General features: G+C 46.9%; 1 protein-coding gene across 1 annotated transcript; it reads left to right on the forward strand.

Moving 5' to 3' along the window:
- The first annotated feature begins 1,728 nt into the window (after nt 1–1,728).
- Nucleotides 1,729–16,231, forward strand: LOC103581931 (bifunctional epoxide hydrolase 2-like). The gene is made up of 8 exons (XM_008563642.1): nt 1,729–1,809; nt 5,252–5,411; nt 7,275–7,465; nt 8,888–9,010; nt 9,547–9,621; nt 12,570–12,665; nt 13,204–13,282; nt 16,143–16,231. Exons 2-8 carry the CDS (start codon nt 5,264–5,266, stop codon nt 16,229–16,231), a joined length of 801 nt encoding a protein of 266 aa, XP_008561864.1. The 5' UTR covers nt 1,729–1,809; nt 5,252–5,263.
- Nucleotides 16,232–17,850: the final 1,619 nt, after the last annotated feature.

A 17,850-nucleotide genomic window follows, 5' to 3' on the forward strand; every position in this document is an offset into this window, starting at 1 on the left:
CCAATTGCTCATTGCTTCTTGGACTGGAGGGCAGCTGCTGACGGGCATAAGGGATCTTTCTGAGAGGATGGAAATGTGATAAAACCGGCATGTGGTGATGTTTGCATAACTCTGTAAATTTACTATGAATCATTGGATCATACAATTAAAACATGTGAATTTGATGATAAGTAATTACTTATCTGATTTTAATAAATCAGATTTTTTTTAAAAAACTATTGGCAGAGATATGGCAAAGCCATGACTGATACCTGAAAGCTGAGCAAGGCCACAAATAGTAGGTATATGTCTTTTCATATTTTGTCCAGAATTGATCATTGTTACCTGTAAGAGGGTTAGTCTGGGAAAATGTGCTTGTCTATTATCAGAAATGAAACTTCCAGGTACGAGATGTTCATCCTCTTACTCAGGAATGGTAAACAATTTTAACTGGCTTGCCAATTCCAGTCAATAAGAGCCAAGCTGTATTTATTTGCTGTGGATGCTATCATAAATACCATAGGCTTAAACAGCAGACATTTATTCTTTCACAGTTTTGGAGGCTGGAAGCTCAAGATCAAGGTGTTGACAGGGCTGGCTCCTTCTGAGATCTCTCTCCTTGGCTTGTAGGTGGCGTCTTCTCCTTGTGTCCTCACATGGTCTTACCTCTGTTCTAATCTGTATCTCGACTTCCTCTTCTTATAAGGACACCAACCATATTGGATTAGGGCCCACCTTAATGACCTCATTTTACCTAAATTACCTCTTAAAGACCCTATCTCCCAAAACAGTCACATTCTAAAGTATTGGAGGTTAGAACTTCAACATATGAATTGGGGAGGGACACAATTCAACCCTTACTGCAGGAAACTTAAAAAAGAATTGGAGAATTAAGATAAAACAGAAAACATATATACAGTCTCAAAATTAGGAAAAAAAAAATTTTAATTACTTTTAAAGAAAGTGAACTAATGAAAAAGTCTTTTGGAGCAATGCCTTGTGCAAATGAGCTGAGGTCTGCCATAACCTCATGTCCAGTCTTGATTTTGTTCCTTAAATGGTAAAGCAGGAAGCACCTTCAGTTGAAGAGTTTCTGCTAGATGGTTTCCCATGAGTGGCTTTTTCTTTGACCATTTTTATCATTTTGTTAATGGTCTCATGTCCTCAGTTGAACAGCTCCTTGCGGGCTGCTATGGTTTGAATGTCCTCTTCAAAACCCATGTTAAAACTTAATCTCCAGTGTGGCAGTATTGACAGTGGGGGCCTTTGGGAAATGACTGGCTCATCAGAGCTCTGCCCTCAGGAATGGATTAATGGGTTACTGGATTAATGGGTCATCATGGGAGTGGAGCTGGTTGAGCTGGAGTTGAGCTGGCATGGGAGCGCACTCAGCCCTCTCACCATGTGATGCCCTGCACCACCTTGGGACTCCACAGAGAGTTCTCACCAGCAGAGAGAGCCTTACTAAATGCTCCTCCTCAATCTGGGGCTTTCCAGCCTCCAGAACTGGAGGAATAAATTCATTTCTTTATAAATGATCTGGTCTTGGGTATTCTGTTTTAAGCAACAGAGATGGACTAAGACAAAAAAAAATCCCAACTTGTACCTTGTGTTTTCCTGTCATGGCAGCATGCCTTTCTCGGGACAGTTTGTCAGTGATTATGAATGGTGTCTGTCTTTTATGTGCTGCCACAATGAAGTCATCGGAACGTCCGTGATGTTGTCGTGGTGTCTTTGTCTTCCAGAGGCTTTCTGAATGAAGCTTTCCAGAAAGGAGGCCCAGATGGTTGCAGTGCCCGTCTATTGAGAGGAGAGATCACATTTTCCCAGGTGAGGGGACACCACAGAGACCCCCTTGGGTGAGCATTCTCTACCTACATGCCCGTTCTTCACCCTTTCATCCCTCATGGCACGTAACTCACTCAAGTGACCTTGGAAGGACTGGGGATATATGAACTGACATTCAAGGCTGTTTTGTAGTCTCTTTGGGCCAACCAGAGGAAAGTTTCCAAGCCCTCAAAGAGCTGTGCAGGGAGTAACTTCAGCCAGAGTAACTGTGTTAGGACAGGGCCACTGCGTCTGTTAATTCAGTCACTGTGTAATGATTAGACTTCGGAGTCAGAGATCAGGGTTTGAATCAGAGCTCCCACTTACAGACTGTGTGGCCACAGAAAGTGACACAATCTCTGAAAGTCCCATTTTGCCATCTGAGGACGGGGTGACAATACTACACATTTTGTTGGTTGTGAAGCTTGGAAAGTGCTTAGCAAATGCCTGGCACACAGTAAGCAGTCAGTAATAAGTAGTTATTATTTTTACCATGACCTCAATTATTTTTTTTACAAAGTAACCAGGGTCTAAAGCCACTTGAATTTTCAAGGAGTGCCTCTCTAAGAAGAAAGGCTGTTGAGAATCTACTCTATAAGCACACAGATAAAACATTCTATGTATTTTTTAAATGTATGAATTATAGCCACCCGTCACTCTGTCAGGGAACTCTGAGAGGATGGAAATGTGATAAAACCGGCATGTGGTGATGTTTGCATAACTCTGTAAATTTACTATGAATCATTGGATCATACAATTAAAACATGTGAATTTGATGATAAGTAATTATTTATCTGATTTTAATAAATCAGATTTTTTAAAAAAACTATTGGCAGAGATATGGCAAAGCCATGACTGATACCTGAAAGCTGAGCAAGGCCACAAATAGTAGGTATATGTCTTTTCATATTTTGTCCAGAATTGATCATTGTTATCTGTAAGAGGGTTCCTGCCATGGACCCACCATGACAGAAAGCAAAAGCCTAGCTTTTCTGTGAAGACAGGTGTGGTATAAACGCAGGGAGCACTGCTGTCAGTTTAAGATTCACACACACACATTGTGGCAACCAATGAATCCATGGACCCACCATGACAGAAAGCAAAAGCCTAGCTTTTCTGTGAAGACAGGTGTGGTATTAACGCAGGGAGCACTGCTGTCAGTTTAAGATTCACACACACACATTGTGGCAACCAATGAATAAAAACTGTGGTGATGCTACTGGGAACAAATGTCACTGGAGCTTTATTCAGTTAAAAAGCTTCAGTGACATTGTTGGAGGGTAAGGAGAGAGTGGCCTGCTATATATTTCAATGAACATAAGGAACTATAAAATGTATTTCCAGTTATCCCTACGAAATCCTGCATCCCATTCAGACTCCTTTAGTGGCTTCTGATAGTCTGTGTGTAGCTTCCAGGAAACTTCCAGGTTAGAGGACAAAATCTGAAAAAACAAATTATACCATTGTAAAGGTTTACTTAGGCTTGGTTTGTCTTTGAGAGAGTCGGGTCTTGGGAACAAATGTCATCTTTAAATTTTCCATTTATGTGTACTGCATGGACAGAAAAATACACACAGTATACAGCCTTATGAATTTCCACAAACTGAGTGATAAGAAATGAAGCATCACCAGCACTGTAGGTCCTTCCCGTGTGCCCCTCTGGACACTGCTCCTCCCAGAGTGACTGACTCCCACCCTGACTTCTCCCCGAATAGGTCACTTTTGCCCATTTGTACTCTACATACTTGGAATCACACAGATGAACTCCTTCGCTGTGTCTAGCATCTATTACTCAGCACTCTATGTGGAGATTTATAGGTGTCTTGCATTCAGTTGCAGGTAGTTTTATTCTCATTGCTGCGTAGTATTCATTGTGCAAATAGATCCCAATCTATGTATCCATTCTGCTATCAACGGGTGTTCAGATAGTTTTCAGATTGGGACTATTACAAATAGTTCTACTATGATAGTGTGTGTAACACAATCCATTCTGCTATTAGTGAGTTTATGGGTTTGCTCGGGCTGTGTCTCAGCTCCAGATGCTATAACAAATATAAAGTAGGCTGGGTGACTTCAACAACAAACATGTATCTCTCACAGTTCTGGAGGTTGGGAAGTCCAAGACCAAGGCACCAGTTGGCTTGGTGCCTGGTGCGGGTCCCCTTCCTGGTTTCCAAATGGCCATCTGCTTGCTGTGGTCTCACATGGTGGAAAAGCAGGGGGAGGGAAAAAGCTCGCTCTCTCATGTCTTTTTATTAAGGGCACTAATCCCTTTCATGAGGGTTTCACCTGCGTGACCTAATTACCTCCTAAAGGCCCCATCTCCTAATACCATTGCCATGGGGTTAGGATTTCAACATATGAATGGGTGTGGCACAAGCATATCGTCTATAGCAGGCTGCCATAACAAAATACCACAGACTGAGTGGCCTAACAACAGACATTTCTCATGGTTCTGGAAGTCCCAGGTCAAGGTGTGGCAGAGCGTGTGTTTCCTGAGGCCTCTTTCCTTGGCTTGCAGATGCTGCCTCCTCCCATGAGTCCTCACATGGTCATCCCTCTGTGCTTGTATGTATCCTAGTCTCCTCTTCTTATGAGGACACCAGTCATGTTGGATTAAGGCCCACCTATATGACCTCATTTTACCTTAATTACTTCTACAAAAACTCTGTCTCCAAATACAGTCTCATTTTTTGGTAGTGAGGGTTGGGACTCCAACATACGAATTTTAAGGGGACACAATTCAGCTCATAACAGTGGGCATTTGTGTAGTTTCTCATTTAAGGCGTGCTTGGTCTGAATGTTTGTGGCCCTTCCACAAATTTATACATCGAAATCCATACCCCCAAGGTGATGGTATTAGGAGGTATGGCCTGTAAGAGATGATTAGGTCATAAGGGTAGAGCCCTCATGAGTGGGATTAGTGCCTTATGAAAGAGATCCCAGGGAGCTAGCTAGTCCCTGCCACCATGTAAAGACACAGCAAGCAAGTGCCATCTACAAACCAGGAAGTGGGCCCTCACTGGACACTGAATCTGCCAGTGCCTTGACCTTGGACTTCCAGCCTCCAGGACTGTGAGAAAGACATTTCTGTTGTTTACAGGCCACGCAGCCTCTCACATTTTGTTATAGCTGCCCAAACAGACTAGGATAGGGTTCTTAGGAGCAGTACTGCTATGGTAGTGTATAAATATACCATAATCTATCCATTCTGTTGCCAGTGGGCATTTGTGTGGTTTGTAGTTTGGGACTCTTAGGAATAGTGCAACTATGAACATTTCTGTTCCTGGCTTTTGAGAAACATATGTTGACATTTCCAGTGTGTATGTGTCCAAGAGTGGAATTAGTTGGTCTCAGGGAATGTACATGTTCAGATTTAGTAGTTACTGCCAAGCTTTTTAGAATGGTCCTACTAACTTAGTCCCTTGTCAATTCATGTTTACAGTGGCTACCGCTCATGGAAGAAGACTGCAGGAAACGCTCCGAGGCCTCTGGAATCTGCCTCCCCAAGAATTTCTCAATAAATCAAATCTTAGGCAAGGCAGTTTCAGCAAGAACAATCAACCACCCCATGCTCCAGGCAGCTCTCGCTCTTAGAAAGAAGGGTAAGGGTCCACTATCTGCCATTCTCTGGCCCAACCACATCAGAACTCTCAGGGGAGTTAGGTCAGAATACAATTTAGTGTGTTGTGAGATCTCATATCTTCTGGGCCTTGATGGACTTGATAGAAGGGCATGATGGAAAGGCATGGCCCCGAAACAAGTTTTATCAAATGGCAAAAAACAACACTATAAGAATAACTGGAAAATGACATGATTTTACTAGTAAAGTAATGTATGCCAGTGACTGCCCTGTGAGCAAAATTCTCTCCTGCTGATGCTAATAGTAATGACCTGAATGACCTGACCTCTTGTCACAGTGATTCAAAAGCAAGGCCTTTTAAGCAACTATGATTTTCTCAGCCTCTGGGTGTCAGAGTCACCGAGCTATGAGCTGGCTCATGCAGGCCTTAGATCATGTCAGTAGCCTAAGACACGAAATCACACTCATCAGAAGACAGTGCCCTGCTCTTCACAGGCATCCTTGAAACCGTTCCACTCTCTTCTCAGCAGACTTGTGTGGCTGTGGCTAAGCCATCCCACATCCACAATTCCTCCCTCGTATTACGTGGGAAGCGTCTCCCCATCAACGCATCCATATCTTGCTTCCAGCATTGCCTGGTTGTCACCTTCACTGGTGAGGCAGACAAAGACAGAAATGGGAACTCAGTCCCTGGTACCCATGGCAGGTGTTTTGAAAGGTAGTCAGGCAGAGTTTGCAGTGGCGTGGACTAGAAAGAACCTTGGGGCTTCACTGGGGGCTGTGGGCGGCTTGTAACTCATCAGAGCTTAGATTTGCTCATCTGTACATAAGGGATGGGAAGAGCCGCTTTGCCCACCCCAAAGGTGGTGAGGATCAGATGAGCCACCGAATATCAGGACACTGTGATCAGATGGGCTGAGGGTGTGGGGACACTGATGAGACAGGAGGAGGGTGTCGGGACACTGTGATGAGATGGGCTGAGGGTGTGGGGACACTGATGAGACAGGAGGAGGGTGTCGGGACACTGTGATGAGTTGGGCTGAGGGTGTCAGGACACTGTAATGAGATGGGCTGAGGGTGTTGGGACACTGATGAGACGGGCTGAGGGTGTCAGGACACTGTGATGAGATGGGCTGAGGGTGTGGGGACACTGATGAGACAGGAGGAGGGTGTCGGGACACTGATGAGACGGGCTGAGGGTGTCAGGACACTGTGATGAGACGGGCTGAGGGTGTCAGGACACTGTGATGAGATGGGCTGAGGGTGTTGGGACACTGATGAGACGGGCTGAGGGTGTCAGGACACTGTGATGAGATGGGCTGAGGGTGTTGGGACACTGATGAGACGGGCTGAGGGTGTCAGGACACTGTGATGAGACGGGCTGAGGGTGTGGGGACACTGATGAGATGGGCGGAGGGTGTTGGGACATTCCTCTGCACTTGTAAGGGATGAAGGGATTCAAGCGTCTCCATCCGGGTGTCAAAAGCTTAATGTACACAGCTTTCTCCCGTGTCTGTGTCAGGAGGTTCTTGTGGGGAAAGATGAATCTTTACCACCTCATTCCCTGAAAGCTGGGCACTGATGTGAGCAGGATGCTACTTGGCCCCCTGATCAGGGCCCGCTGGGGTCACCCAGAGCACCTCAGGGCAGAGTTCCGTAGCTGGTCATTCCCTTTGTCTTCTTTTTTTTTTTCCTTTTTTTTGTCTTTTTTCGTGACTGGTAACGGGATCGCAACCCTCGGTGTCACGCCCGCACCACGCTCAACCAGTGAGCAGACCGGTCTCTATATGGGATCCGAGCCCTCGGCGGGAGCGCCGCCACACTCCCAAGCACCGCACTCTACCGAGTGCACCACCGGGCCGGTCCCCTTTGTCTTCTTGCACAGGACTTGCGACCTGCCTCCTCACCAACAACTGGCTGGATGACAGCGCCGAGAGAGGCAGCCTGGCCCAGCTGATGTGTGAGCTGAGTCCTCACTTTGACTTCCTGATCGAGTCGTGCAGGGTCGGAATGGCTAAGCCGGAGCCTCGGATCTACAAGTTTGTACTGGACACGCTGAAGGCCAGACCCAGTGAGGTACGTAGACACTTGCTTTCAGGAGAGAAGAATGTTGCAGAGATATTGCAACCAAGGGAAAGTTGAGGGAGCAGGAGGGGTACATCTGGGGCCTGGCAGGACGTTCTAGGTCCACTCCTCCCGGGCCAGGACTTCTCCTAAAGGAGTTTAACCCATTCTTCAGTCTAGAAAGTTCTACCAGAGGTGGGCATGTGGCTCCTTTATGTGGCTTTTAAAGGACCTGGGTCAAAACAACCATCATCAAATCTCTTAGATCAACTGCCTCATTTATTTATGAAAAAATTGAGACTCTGGGAGACTTTCCCAAGGTCACAGGGCTAGTCAGGGTCACCCCACCAAGGAGGGAGTGAGGATGGGCTCCAATATTGCCACGGTCTCCCACCAGGCACCTTTTGCCCCTATAGCCTGCCACTCGTCTTGTCTCCAGACTGCCTGTCCTAAAACACGGTTTTTATGGTGTCCCCGACTGTAACCTCCGAAAGGCATTTGGACCAAGGTTAAGTTCCTTCCCCCAGCATCTCCGACCCTGTCTCACTGGCCCTGCCTCCCCCACGAGCTGATCAGAGCAGACCCTGGACTCCATCCCGGGGCCCTTCCGGGCCCAGTCCCAGAACCAGGCCTTTTCTCCTCTGGGACTTGGGCTTTGCCCACCTGCGTGTGCTGAGAACTCTGCGCGTAAGTAGAGGTGGACAGAGCAGGATGGATGCACTGCTTAGAACTCGAGGCCACCCTTGTCTGAGATTATAAATAAATGCACCCACAGTTTCTTCTCTTTCAGGGCCTTTTCTTTCTTTTATTTTTCTTTCTTTTTAAATTTAAATCTTTGATCCATTCAGAATTTATTTTGGCGTAAGATGGGAAGTAAGAATCCACTTTTTTCCCTAAACAGTTAACTGGTCATACCAGCACCATTAAATGGTCTTCCTCACCCACTGGACATGACCCCTTTATTAGAAACAAAATTCTCATTTGCATTTTGGTCTAATTCTGGCCACTTGTCTATTTCCTTTCTAGTACCAAACTCTTCTGCCCTTTGTAGCTTCATCGTTTCTTTTATTGTTTGCCCTTGTTACCGTTCTTTTCCAGACCTTTTCTGTGTCTGTTCTTACATGTCAATTTTCCCACGTGAAGTTTAATGTCATCTTGATACGTCTCTATCCTCCCCTAAACTTCTTGCATTTTCAGAATTGGCTGAAACCATTAGGTGTATGTGGGGACATATTTACCTATGTGTTCATGTGTATGTAATTAAATGCTTTTAATTTTAAAAGTAAAGGGTTACAGTGAAAGAAAAGGAATTCTTAATGTCCTCATAAGGAACCCCCATGTGCGTTTTGATGGGCTTCTTTCTGGCATTCTCCCACATGCAAGAGTTTTTCTCTGCATGATGTGATGCTAGCGTCCCTGCTGTTTTGGGTTCAGGTTGTCTTCTTAGATGACATTGGGGGTTATCTGAAGCCGGCCCGTGACTTGGGAATGGTCACCATCCTGGTCCACGACACCGACACAGCCCTGAGGGAGCTGGAGAAAGTAACTGGGCTGCAGGTAACCTCACGTCTGAGTGGGCATAGGTTTCCTGCCACTCCTCTGGGGTTATGTTCCCATGAGAGAGAAAGTGTGGGGAGGACCCAGATTCCGTGGCGTTCATTACTCGGGGCATGATCCCGGGCCCCTTGAGGGGGGAGTCTGTTGCCCGTTGTGTATGAGCACAATGTCCCTGGAAAACATCTTCTTTCTTTCTCTGCAGTCAGAACAGGGAACTGGATGCTCTGAGAGCAAGAATTTACACTAGGGTTGGTGCCAAAGTCAGGGAAACCAAGACAAGAGGGGATGTGCAAAGCCACCTTGCTCTTTAGAGTAAATATTGAGAATTTGGGAGGCAGGCAATGGAGTCCAGCTGTATGCCAGAGAGGAGAGGGACAAGGCTTGGTTGATCACCAGGAAGAGGCAGGATGGGGTGGCAGAGGTGACCGCTGAGACCTCCTCCAGTGCCAGTGCCCAGGAGTTTTGTAAGCTCTGAGAGCTTCTCCCAGAAGGAGCTGCGGCTTCTCCCTCACTGTGCCTCTCGTACTTTCTTCCAGCCCCTCCATCCCGCAGCCCCTCTGCCACCCCCCTGCAGTCCCAGTGACGTGAGCCATGGGTATGTGACAGTGAAGGTAAGTAAGCCCTCTCAGCCACTCTCTGGCCAGGTCACCCAAGATGACCAGCAGAGACACGTGTTAAATTTTAAGTGTGGTTGAGCATCTGCCATGTGTAAGGAAACTATTTCCCACAAATCTCATTTCTCAAAAATCAATAGAAGACATGGACCCTGCCTCAGATTATGTAACGCAGTGTGACCGATGTGCTCAGACCCCCACAGAACAGCAGGCCGCGAGGGCCTTGGATAGCCTCAGGTGCCAGAGTGTGTGCATGGCCAGCCTGCGTTCTAGGGAGAACGTTTTTCATCCAACAGGCATTTATCATGTACTTCCTTCGTGTAGGCACAGGCCGGGTATGAAGGACACAGTGATGAACAGGACAGACCCATCCTCAAGGAGCCCATGCTGAGGATAGAGAGGGAAAAGGTCATCAGAATGCCCAGTGGTCAGGGCTAGTGCAAGGTCATGGCCACGTGCAGAGGGGCTGACTCCTGAACTGGCCGGGAGGTCTACCCCGACTGCTGATACAGAGCAGGGCTTTAGAACACCTTCCCGGGTTCACTGTGGGATCTTTCTTCATTTGTCATTGGTCCCATGTGGGTGGGAAGGCCCCTAAAGCTGTGGGCCAACTCCAGAGCAAAACCAGGCTGTCCAGCTCCTTGGAGCCAGACAGACCCTGTTTGAATCCTGACTTTGCCACCTGCTGATGAGACTGTGGGCAAGCTTCTGCTCCTTGGCTTCCACAGCTTCCTAATGACGTGATGGTAGCATGTCCCCACAAGGTTCCTATAAAGATTAAGTGAAATGCTGCATGTGGAACACCTTCGTGCTCTGGGAACAGTTGCTGATGAACAGGAGCTCTGTGGCCTGAGATGTGCTGGCCTCAGATTGCCTGGGGAGACATGCTACCCTGGAGGACAACCCACAGATAGTTTTTGAGCATTTGCTGTTTGCCAGCCACAGAGAGAAAGACCATGGTGAATGGGGTGTCTTCTGTGACCCCAGGGATTTGACGGTCTAAGGAGATGTATGTTCTCAGCCCCTGCGGCTACATCACAGGACGAGGTCCCTGCTTAATAGCCATACCAAGAAGTCCTCAGAGTGGGTTCTGTGCAGGTGGGGGCAGGAATGTAAATACTGGTGGTGTGGCCCAGCAGGTATCACCAAGTGAGCATCCAAGGCTGAGTGGGAGTTGGGTAGTAAGAGAGGTTTTTCTGGTAGGAAAGCCATGGGTCAGCATCTCCACAGTCCCTCCTGTAATTCTGGGTACTCCTGATGGAGCAAATGTTGGTTAAGGTCCCTTCAGATCTGTCTCTCTGGCAGTTGTGGGAGTGAGGGGCTTCTTGCCTGGGCCAGAGCTGGATGAACCTTTAGTCTTCACTGCCATGGAGGGGGTTAGTTCCTAGTCCTCCTGACACTTGCACATGCAGCCAGATTCAAGAGATTCTGCACTTGACCTTAAAGAAGTGTGATCAGCACTGCTGTAGCACCCCCTGCCCCCACTACAGATTTAAGAGCCAGGGCAGTGAGCCTATGGGGAGTCCTGGCAGAGCCAGGCTCTCACGGTGCTGGTGCGTGGATGGCCGCTGGGTGCTAACCCAACCTGAACTGGGCGGTAACGGACCTCCCACAGTCTGGCTTTATGGCTGTGTCTTTAACATCTACAAATAGAGGATGGGATGGGATGTGCACTGGCTGAGCTCTGCAGTTGGGCCAGATGTGAAGCCTCAGGAGCGAGCCTTTTCGTTGGGATCCCTGTTAGAACACAGGCAAATTAGGATTGTTTGATCAGACACAAGCATTATAACATTTTCCGATGTGAGGAGTCTGGAATTTAAAGTTAACTTTTGCCAAGTACCAAAGGGAAGACGATGGAACATATTCTGATAAATAGATTGTAGTCCTTGAAAGGGTTTGCGAAATGCCCCCCAATGTTTTCTTCAGCAAAATAGCTTGTTGTGATCACGAATGAAACTTCCAGCATGGGCCACCAGCTTAGAGGAGTCTGAGGTGCTCGTACAACCAAGTGGAATTGTTCCAAGTGAATTTCTATGATGGGTTTCTGATTTTCCTCATGCGCTTCTATTAGAATGTTGGAGATGTGTACTTTGGGGAATAAAATGGCACTTTGATGATACATTATTTCACTTGGTTTGCTTAGACCCTGATGGCACCAAGTGTGTTTCTCTCCAGCTCCTGTGCAGTGCAGGCCGGCGTGCTCCACGTGGTCACTCAGGAACCCAGGCTCCTTCTCTCTGCTGCCTCCACCTTCCTCGATGCCTGACCCATTCAGGTGGAGAGAGGGAAAGTGCAGGAGGTTCATGTGGGCCCTGGATGGAGCACACATTTGCCACTGGCCAGGACTCAGTGCATGGCCATGCCAGCTGTTAGAGGTGGGAAAGGGTGTCTGAAAAGTGCCACCGTGTGCCAGGAAGAAGAGGAGCATACAGATAGTGCTGAGCCACCACAGGCTCTGCCATACTCACAGAGCCCCCAAAAGAACTATAAGTGTAGCAAAACATGAAAAATTTTCATTTTTAAGAAATAAATAGCTTTTAACAAAATAATCATGTCACTCTGCACATGACCATGAATATGCTGTGCACAAAATCAGCCCCCTGTCTAAAATACTAAAAACATGCCAGAACAGCACCAGAAACTCTGACAGTCTGAGGGCATTGTAGAGGGGAAGGCAAACTTGTTTTCTTTCTGGCTTTTTCCAACATCATGATCTTCTCTTCAGCCTTCTTAGGCTGCCAGGAAATCTGCCTGTTTTTACTGAAGTTTGGCCTGTATGTCTTCTCAGCCATCTCCTCTAACACTGGGTCCTTAGCTGAGAAAGGGGTATTCTGTGAGGTGCGGTGACCGACTGCGATGGTCGTGGCAAGCAGCCTGCAGGAGGGGTGCCTAGTTCTGACCAGCCTGACACTGTGTCACTAATCACTGACCTCTCTCTTCTGCAGCCTGGAGTCCATCTGCATTTTGTGGAGCTGGGCTCTGGCCCTCCTGTGTGCCTCTGCCATGGATTCCCTGAGAGCTGGTTCTCTTGGAGGTACCAGGTAGGGGAAACTGAGGAAGGCACTCCCCAGACAGGTGAGGGCAAGGGAGGTCTAGATGGTGTGGCCCAGCCCGGAATGTCATGAAGAAGCTGAAACCTTACAGGGAACATCGTCTCCAGAGTGTTACCACCCACGCCTCAGACATTTTGGGGCAGGAGATGGCTGGAGACCTCAGGGCTGTGCTAGGCCATAAAGCACCTTTGCAGATTAGAAAAGGACAGATTCTTCAAGACACCCTACACCACTGACTGGCAAGTCTTTGTAATGAATGTAGCAATCTACAAGGACTTTGCTAGGAAATGTGCTCTCTTAGATGTGGTATTTATGCAGTGCACAGACTGTACCACCATCCGGTGAGACCGCACTCACCTATCCAGGTGAGCTTGCTCTAGCCCCATGGTGAGTATATCAGAGTGCCACGTGGCACTTTGGATTGAGCCGTTTACAGGAACAGGGAGATAGAGGGAAGCCAGGAGGGAGTGTCAGCCAAGGACTGATGAGACCATACTGGAGTGTGCCTGAATTGTTTGTTTTCTAGATCCCTGCTCTGGCCCAGGCGGGTTACCGAGTTCTGGCTGTGGACATGAAAGGCTATGGAGACTCATCCGCTCCTCCAGGTGCGTTGGCGTCTTGCACTTGTGCTGTGTCAGTCTCGCCATCGAGCTGTCCACCCTCTCCAGCCCCACTGTGCTTTCCCTGGTCCCAGGCCAGAGCAGACAGCCCCGTAAGGTGTCTGCCCTCACCCCACTCCTCGCCTGTGATACCCTTCTCTGTGCACTTTGGGCCTCAGCCGTGCCTGTGCCCCATACTCTGAATGAACACAGGAAACGCAAAGGCCTGTGCCTGAGGGAGTCTCCAGCTGATCGTTGGGATTGTAGGATGTTCCTTACATCTCCAGAACTTTTTTTATCTGGCAAAATTGAAACTCTAAACCCATTAAACACTAATTCCCCATTTTCCCTCCCCCAGCCCCTGGCACCCACTATTCTACTTTCTGTCTCTATGAATCTGACTCTAAGGACCTCATATAAATCAAATAATATGTACTGGTCTTTTTGTAACTGTTCTCTTCCACTTAACATGGTGTCTTCAAGGTTCATAGCAGGATTTCCTTCCTTTTTAAGGCTGGGTAATATTCCAGAGTATGCGTAGACCGCATTGTATTTATCCACTCATCCATTGAAGGACACCTGGGTGGCTTCCACATTTTGGCTATTGTGAATAGTGCTGCTGTGAACATGGGTGTGCACATGTCTGTTAGTGTCCCTGCTGTCAGTTCCTCAGGGTATATACCCGGAAGTAGAATTGTAAGATCATATGGTAATTCATTGGCCAGATTCTTAACCCAGCATCTGTGGGTTCATTTCCCAGTGGGAAACTATTTAAGGATAGGCATCAGGAGGCCTGTGAGCCCCTGAGACGAGGAGGTTTATGAGCATTTTCCTGCAGTGCGGGGAGTTCATTGTTTTTACGAGTTTCAGAGAGGTCCTCAATCCAAAACTGTTAAGAACTTTAAGAATCTTGGGTGTAGAGGCAGTAATGTGAGGCACCCGGGCGTGAGGCAGAATCCTGGGTCCCTCCGTGTGTCAGCAACGCAGCAGGCAGTGGTGGCTTAGTGAGCCCAACCAGCCACTCACCCCTCTTCTGAGTCACTTCCCCATAACCACGTCTAGAATGTCTGGCTGCGGTGTGCGAAGCTGGCTGACATGGTCTGGGGCTCAGTCACTCTGGTGATCACCTGCAAGGCCAGTAGTCATGTTGTGCAAGGGAGTGTCTGGAGCATTCGTTCGCTAAGTGGTGCGGTGTCGACTCAGCGGCTGCCACGGCCTCACAATGATGCGGGAGCATCTGGGCCAAAGAATAGCCTGCAGTTCAAATGCCCAGGGAGCCAGCTAAGGGCCTCTGTTTTTTAAATTTAATTGTTGAAATGTCTTATCTTTATTCATCTATCCTGCAGTCTTCTCTGAATTCCCTAGGCATAACTTGGTCATATAATTTAACATTTAACCTAGAGCACTAGGAAAAGTGGAAGAGAGGTCTAGCCAGTTAGCTCAGTTAGTTAGAGCATGGTGCTGATAACACCAGGGTTCAGGTTTCCGTCCCTGTACTGGCCAACTGCCAAAAAAAATGAAAGACACACTATTAATAACCCGCATAAACTAGAAATTTCCTTGACAAACTGATACATATGGTTTTACTCTAATTATAACTTATTTTTTTAGAAAACATAATTTAGATGTTGAAAGATCATATATAAGACAAATTCTAAAGCCAAGAGTAATGATTTGGAATATATATATATACACACACACACACACGCACGCACACACACACACACACACACGCACACACACACGTGTGCATTTCAGATTGCTTGTATATAAACTTAATATCATTTGACGATGGACTTTAGGTTGCAAATCATTTTCCCTTAAGACCGTGAAGGCTTTGTTCCAGTCTTTTTAGCTTTCACGGTTGCTATTGGGAAGCCCCAGGCCATTCTGACCCATGAACCTTGCTATGTGACCACAGGGTGTCTTTTTCCCCTTACTTTTCACACTTTTAGGGTCTTTTCATTATCTGTTGTGTTCTGAAATTATACGATATTATGCTCTGATCTGGGTCTTTTTTTTTTTTTTTTATCCACTCTGCTGGATACATTTATCTTTGTGTTCTTGGAACTTTTCTTGAATTATTACTTTCATAATTCATCTGATTTCACAAATTTTTGTTCTTTCTTTTTGATATCTGGAATTTCTATTATTGTTAAAATGTCCATACTACCCAAAGCAATCTATAGATGCAATATAGTCCCCATCAAAATCTCAGTGGCATTTCGAAAAAGAAGTTCTACAATTCATATGGGATTACAAAAGACCACAAATAGCCCGAGTCAATCTTGAGAAAGGACAAAGCTGAAGGCATCTGAGATCACACTTTCTCATTTTAAACTGTATTCCAAATCTACAGTAAACTCAGACAGTGAGACAGGCATTTAGACCTACAGAGCAGAATAGAGAGCCCAGAAGTAGATTCACACATGATATGGTCAACCGATCTTTGACAAGGGTGCCAGGAATACACACGCGGAAAGAATAGTTTCTTCTACAGACGGTGGCAGGGAAATATGCAGAAGAATGAAATTGGACGCTTGTTTTACACCATACACAAAAATCAACTCAAAATGGATTAAAGACTTAAACATAAGACCTGACACTGTGAAACTACTAGGAGAAAACATAGGGAAAAAACTTCGTGATGTTGGTCTTGGCGAGGATTTCATAGGTAACACCAAACACACAGGAAACAAAAGCAAATAAACAAGTGTGATTGCATCACTGCGAGAGTTTAGTAAGGTTTTGTGTGTTTGTTTGGTTTTTTGTTTTGGGGGGTTTTTTTTGGCTAACGGCCCTTTTAGTTTGTTAGTATATTTTAAATCATGTGAGTTAAATATATTTCTTTTATTTTTAATTGCAGAAATAGAAGAATATTCCATGGAAGTGTTATGTAAGGTAAGAAGGATCTTTGACAACATCTTTTCTATCCTGGTGTTTTCATTGATATAAGCTAGAAGCTCGGGTACCCATCTGAATCCTAGGAAAGCAGCATTTCATAGCTTTCAGGTATAAATTCTTACTGAAAGTTGAGGTGATGTTACTAAATGATAGCCAGCATATATGAAGCATTGATTGTGTGTTCTAAGCGTTTGATGGAGAAGAAACTGAGTCACAGGGAGGTTAAAGGCACTGCCCAAGGTCACAGCTAATAGAGCCAGATTGCACCCTGCAATACTCCACTATACCGTCTCTCCACCCTGAGAATTGTAAACATCACCTTATTTTGGTAAAGAAGTTGTCGGGCAGATCCGGGGAGTTAGTGTGTGGGCTGATGACTCTATGTAGCTCCTGTTTTGAGACGAGCATAAGCACCTTCAGGAAGAGGGACCCTAACTCAGAGCCTCCAGGGCCAAGGTGAGGGGAGACTGTGGCCCAAATCCCCATTCAGCTCTAGAGTGACAGCAAAGGCCAAGGGGGACCCAGGGGAGGAAACAGCCTCCTGGTTGCCAGGAAACCAGCAGCACCACTGACAACACTCCCATGACAGAAAGCCTCTGCCTCCAAGTCTCAGCCCACGTGGCACTCCCTCTGCCAGCTCTCCTGCACTGGACAGTCGGTTCTTAGGTCCTCACTGAGAACTTCGTGTGTGCTGCCCACTTTACCAGCACGTTATGGGATTACTGAAAACCCCTCAACTGAATTCCTCATTAGTGGATGTCTTAGTCAGCTCAGGCTGCTGTATCAAAATACCACAGACTGCTTGGCTTAAACAACAGAAATGGATTTTCTCACAGGTCTGAAGGGTGAAGTCCAAGATCAGGGTTGGGGTCTGGTGAAGGCTCTGTTCCCAGCTTGCAGATGGCCACCTTCTCACTGTGTCTGCATGTGGTGGAAGGGGCAAGGCAGCTTTCTGAGGCCTCTTTTATAAGGGCACTAATCACATTCATGAGGGCTCAATTCACATGACCTAATTACCTCCAATGGCCCCATCTGTTAATACCATCACATTGGGGGCTAGAATTTCAACATGAATTGTCCTTAGCTGTTTATGACAATATAGTCTTTTTCTATTATGCAATTCAAAACTCTTCCATCTTTTACCCATTACTCAGCTCCAAAGCTGCTTTCACATTTTTAGACATTTGTACAGTAGCACCTCCACTTGGGGAGGAAGCCAAGTTGCAGCGACCTGAGAAGGTTGTCAGGGAGGCAGCTGGTGCAGAGCAACGTAAGGAGGTTGGCAGGACGAGGGAGGCAGGAGACGGCGGGAGCTGAGTTGAGGCTGGGAGGCTCTGCGGGGCCCTTGTGTGCTCAGATGGGGGCAGCAGGGTGCGGGCGAAGGGACAGCCCGATTTTAGGTTGGGAGACCTTGTCTGAGTGCAGCCCCAGCCCTTACCATCTGTGCAGTCTTGAGCAGGTCGTCTACGTGCTGTGAGCCTGTCTTCCCACCTGTAAAATGGGCATGGAAGGTTATTGGAAGGACACCAGATAACGGATGTCAGCACCTAGCGCAGTTCTTGGGTCATATTACATGCTCAGTCGAGGAGAGCTGTGGTTGTCAGTAGCAGCAGAAAGAAACCAAAGATGCTTTTGAACTTTTAGTGGTTCAGAAGGGCAGGGAGCTCCCA

Source organism: Galeopterus variegatus, unplaced genomic scaffold, assembly GCF_000696425.1.
Source record: "Galeopterus variegatus unplaced genomic scaffold, G_variegatus-3.0.2 Scaffold14336, whole genome shotgun sequence".
Lineage (NCBI taxonomy): Eukaryota > Metazoa > Chordata > Mammalia > Dermoptera > Cynocephalidae > Galeopterus > Galeopterus variegatus.

Coding starts and splice junctions, on each gene's coding strand:
- LOC103581931 (XM_008563642.1), top strand. CDS start 5,264: ATGGAAGAAGACTGCAGGAAACGCTCCGAGGCCTCTGGAATCTGCCTC. Junction 7,466..8,887: donor TGAAGGCCAGACCCAGTGAG/GTACGTAGACAC, acceptor TTTTGGGTTCAG/GTTGTCTTCTTAGATGACAT. Junction 13,283..16,142: donor AGACTCATCCGCTCCTCCAG/GTGCGTTGGCGT, acceptor TTTTAATTGCAG/AAATAGAAGAATATTCCATG.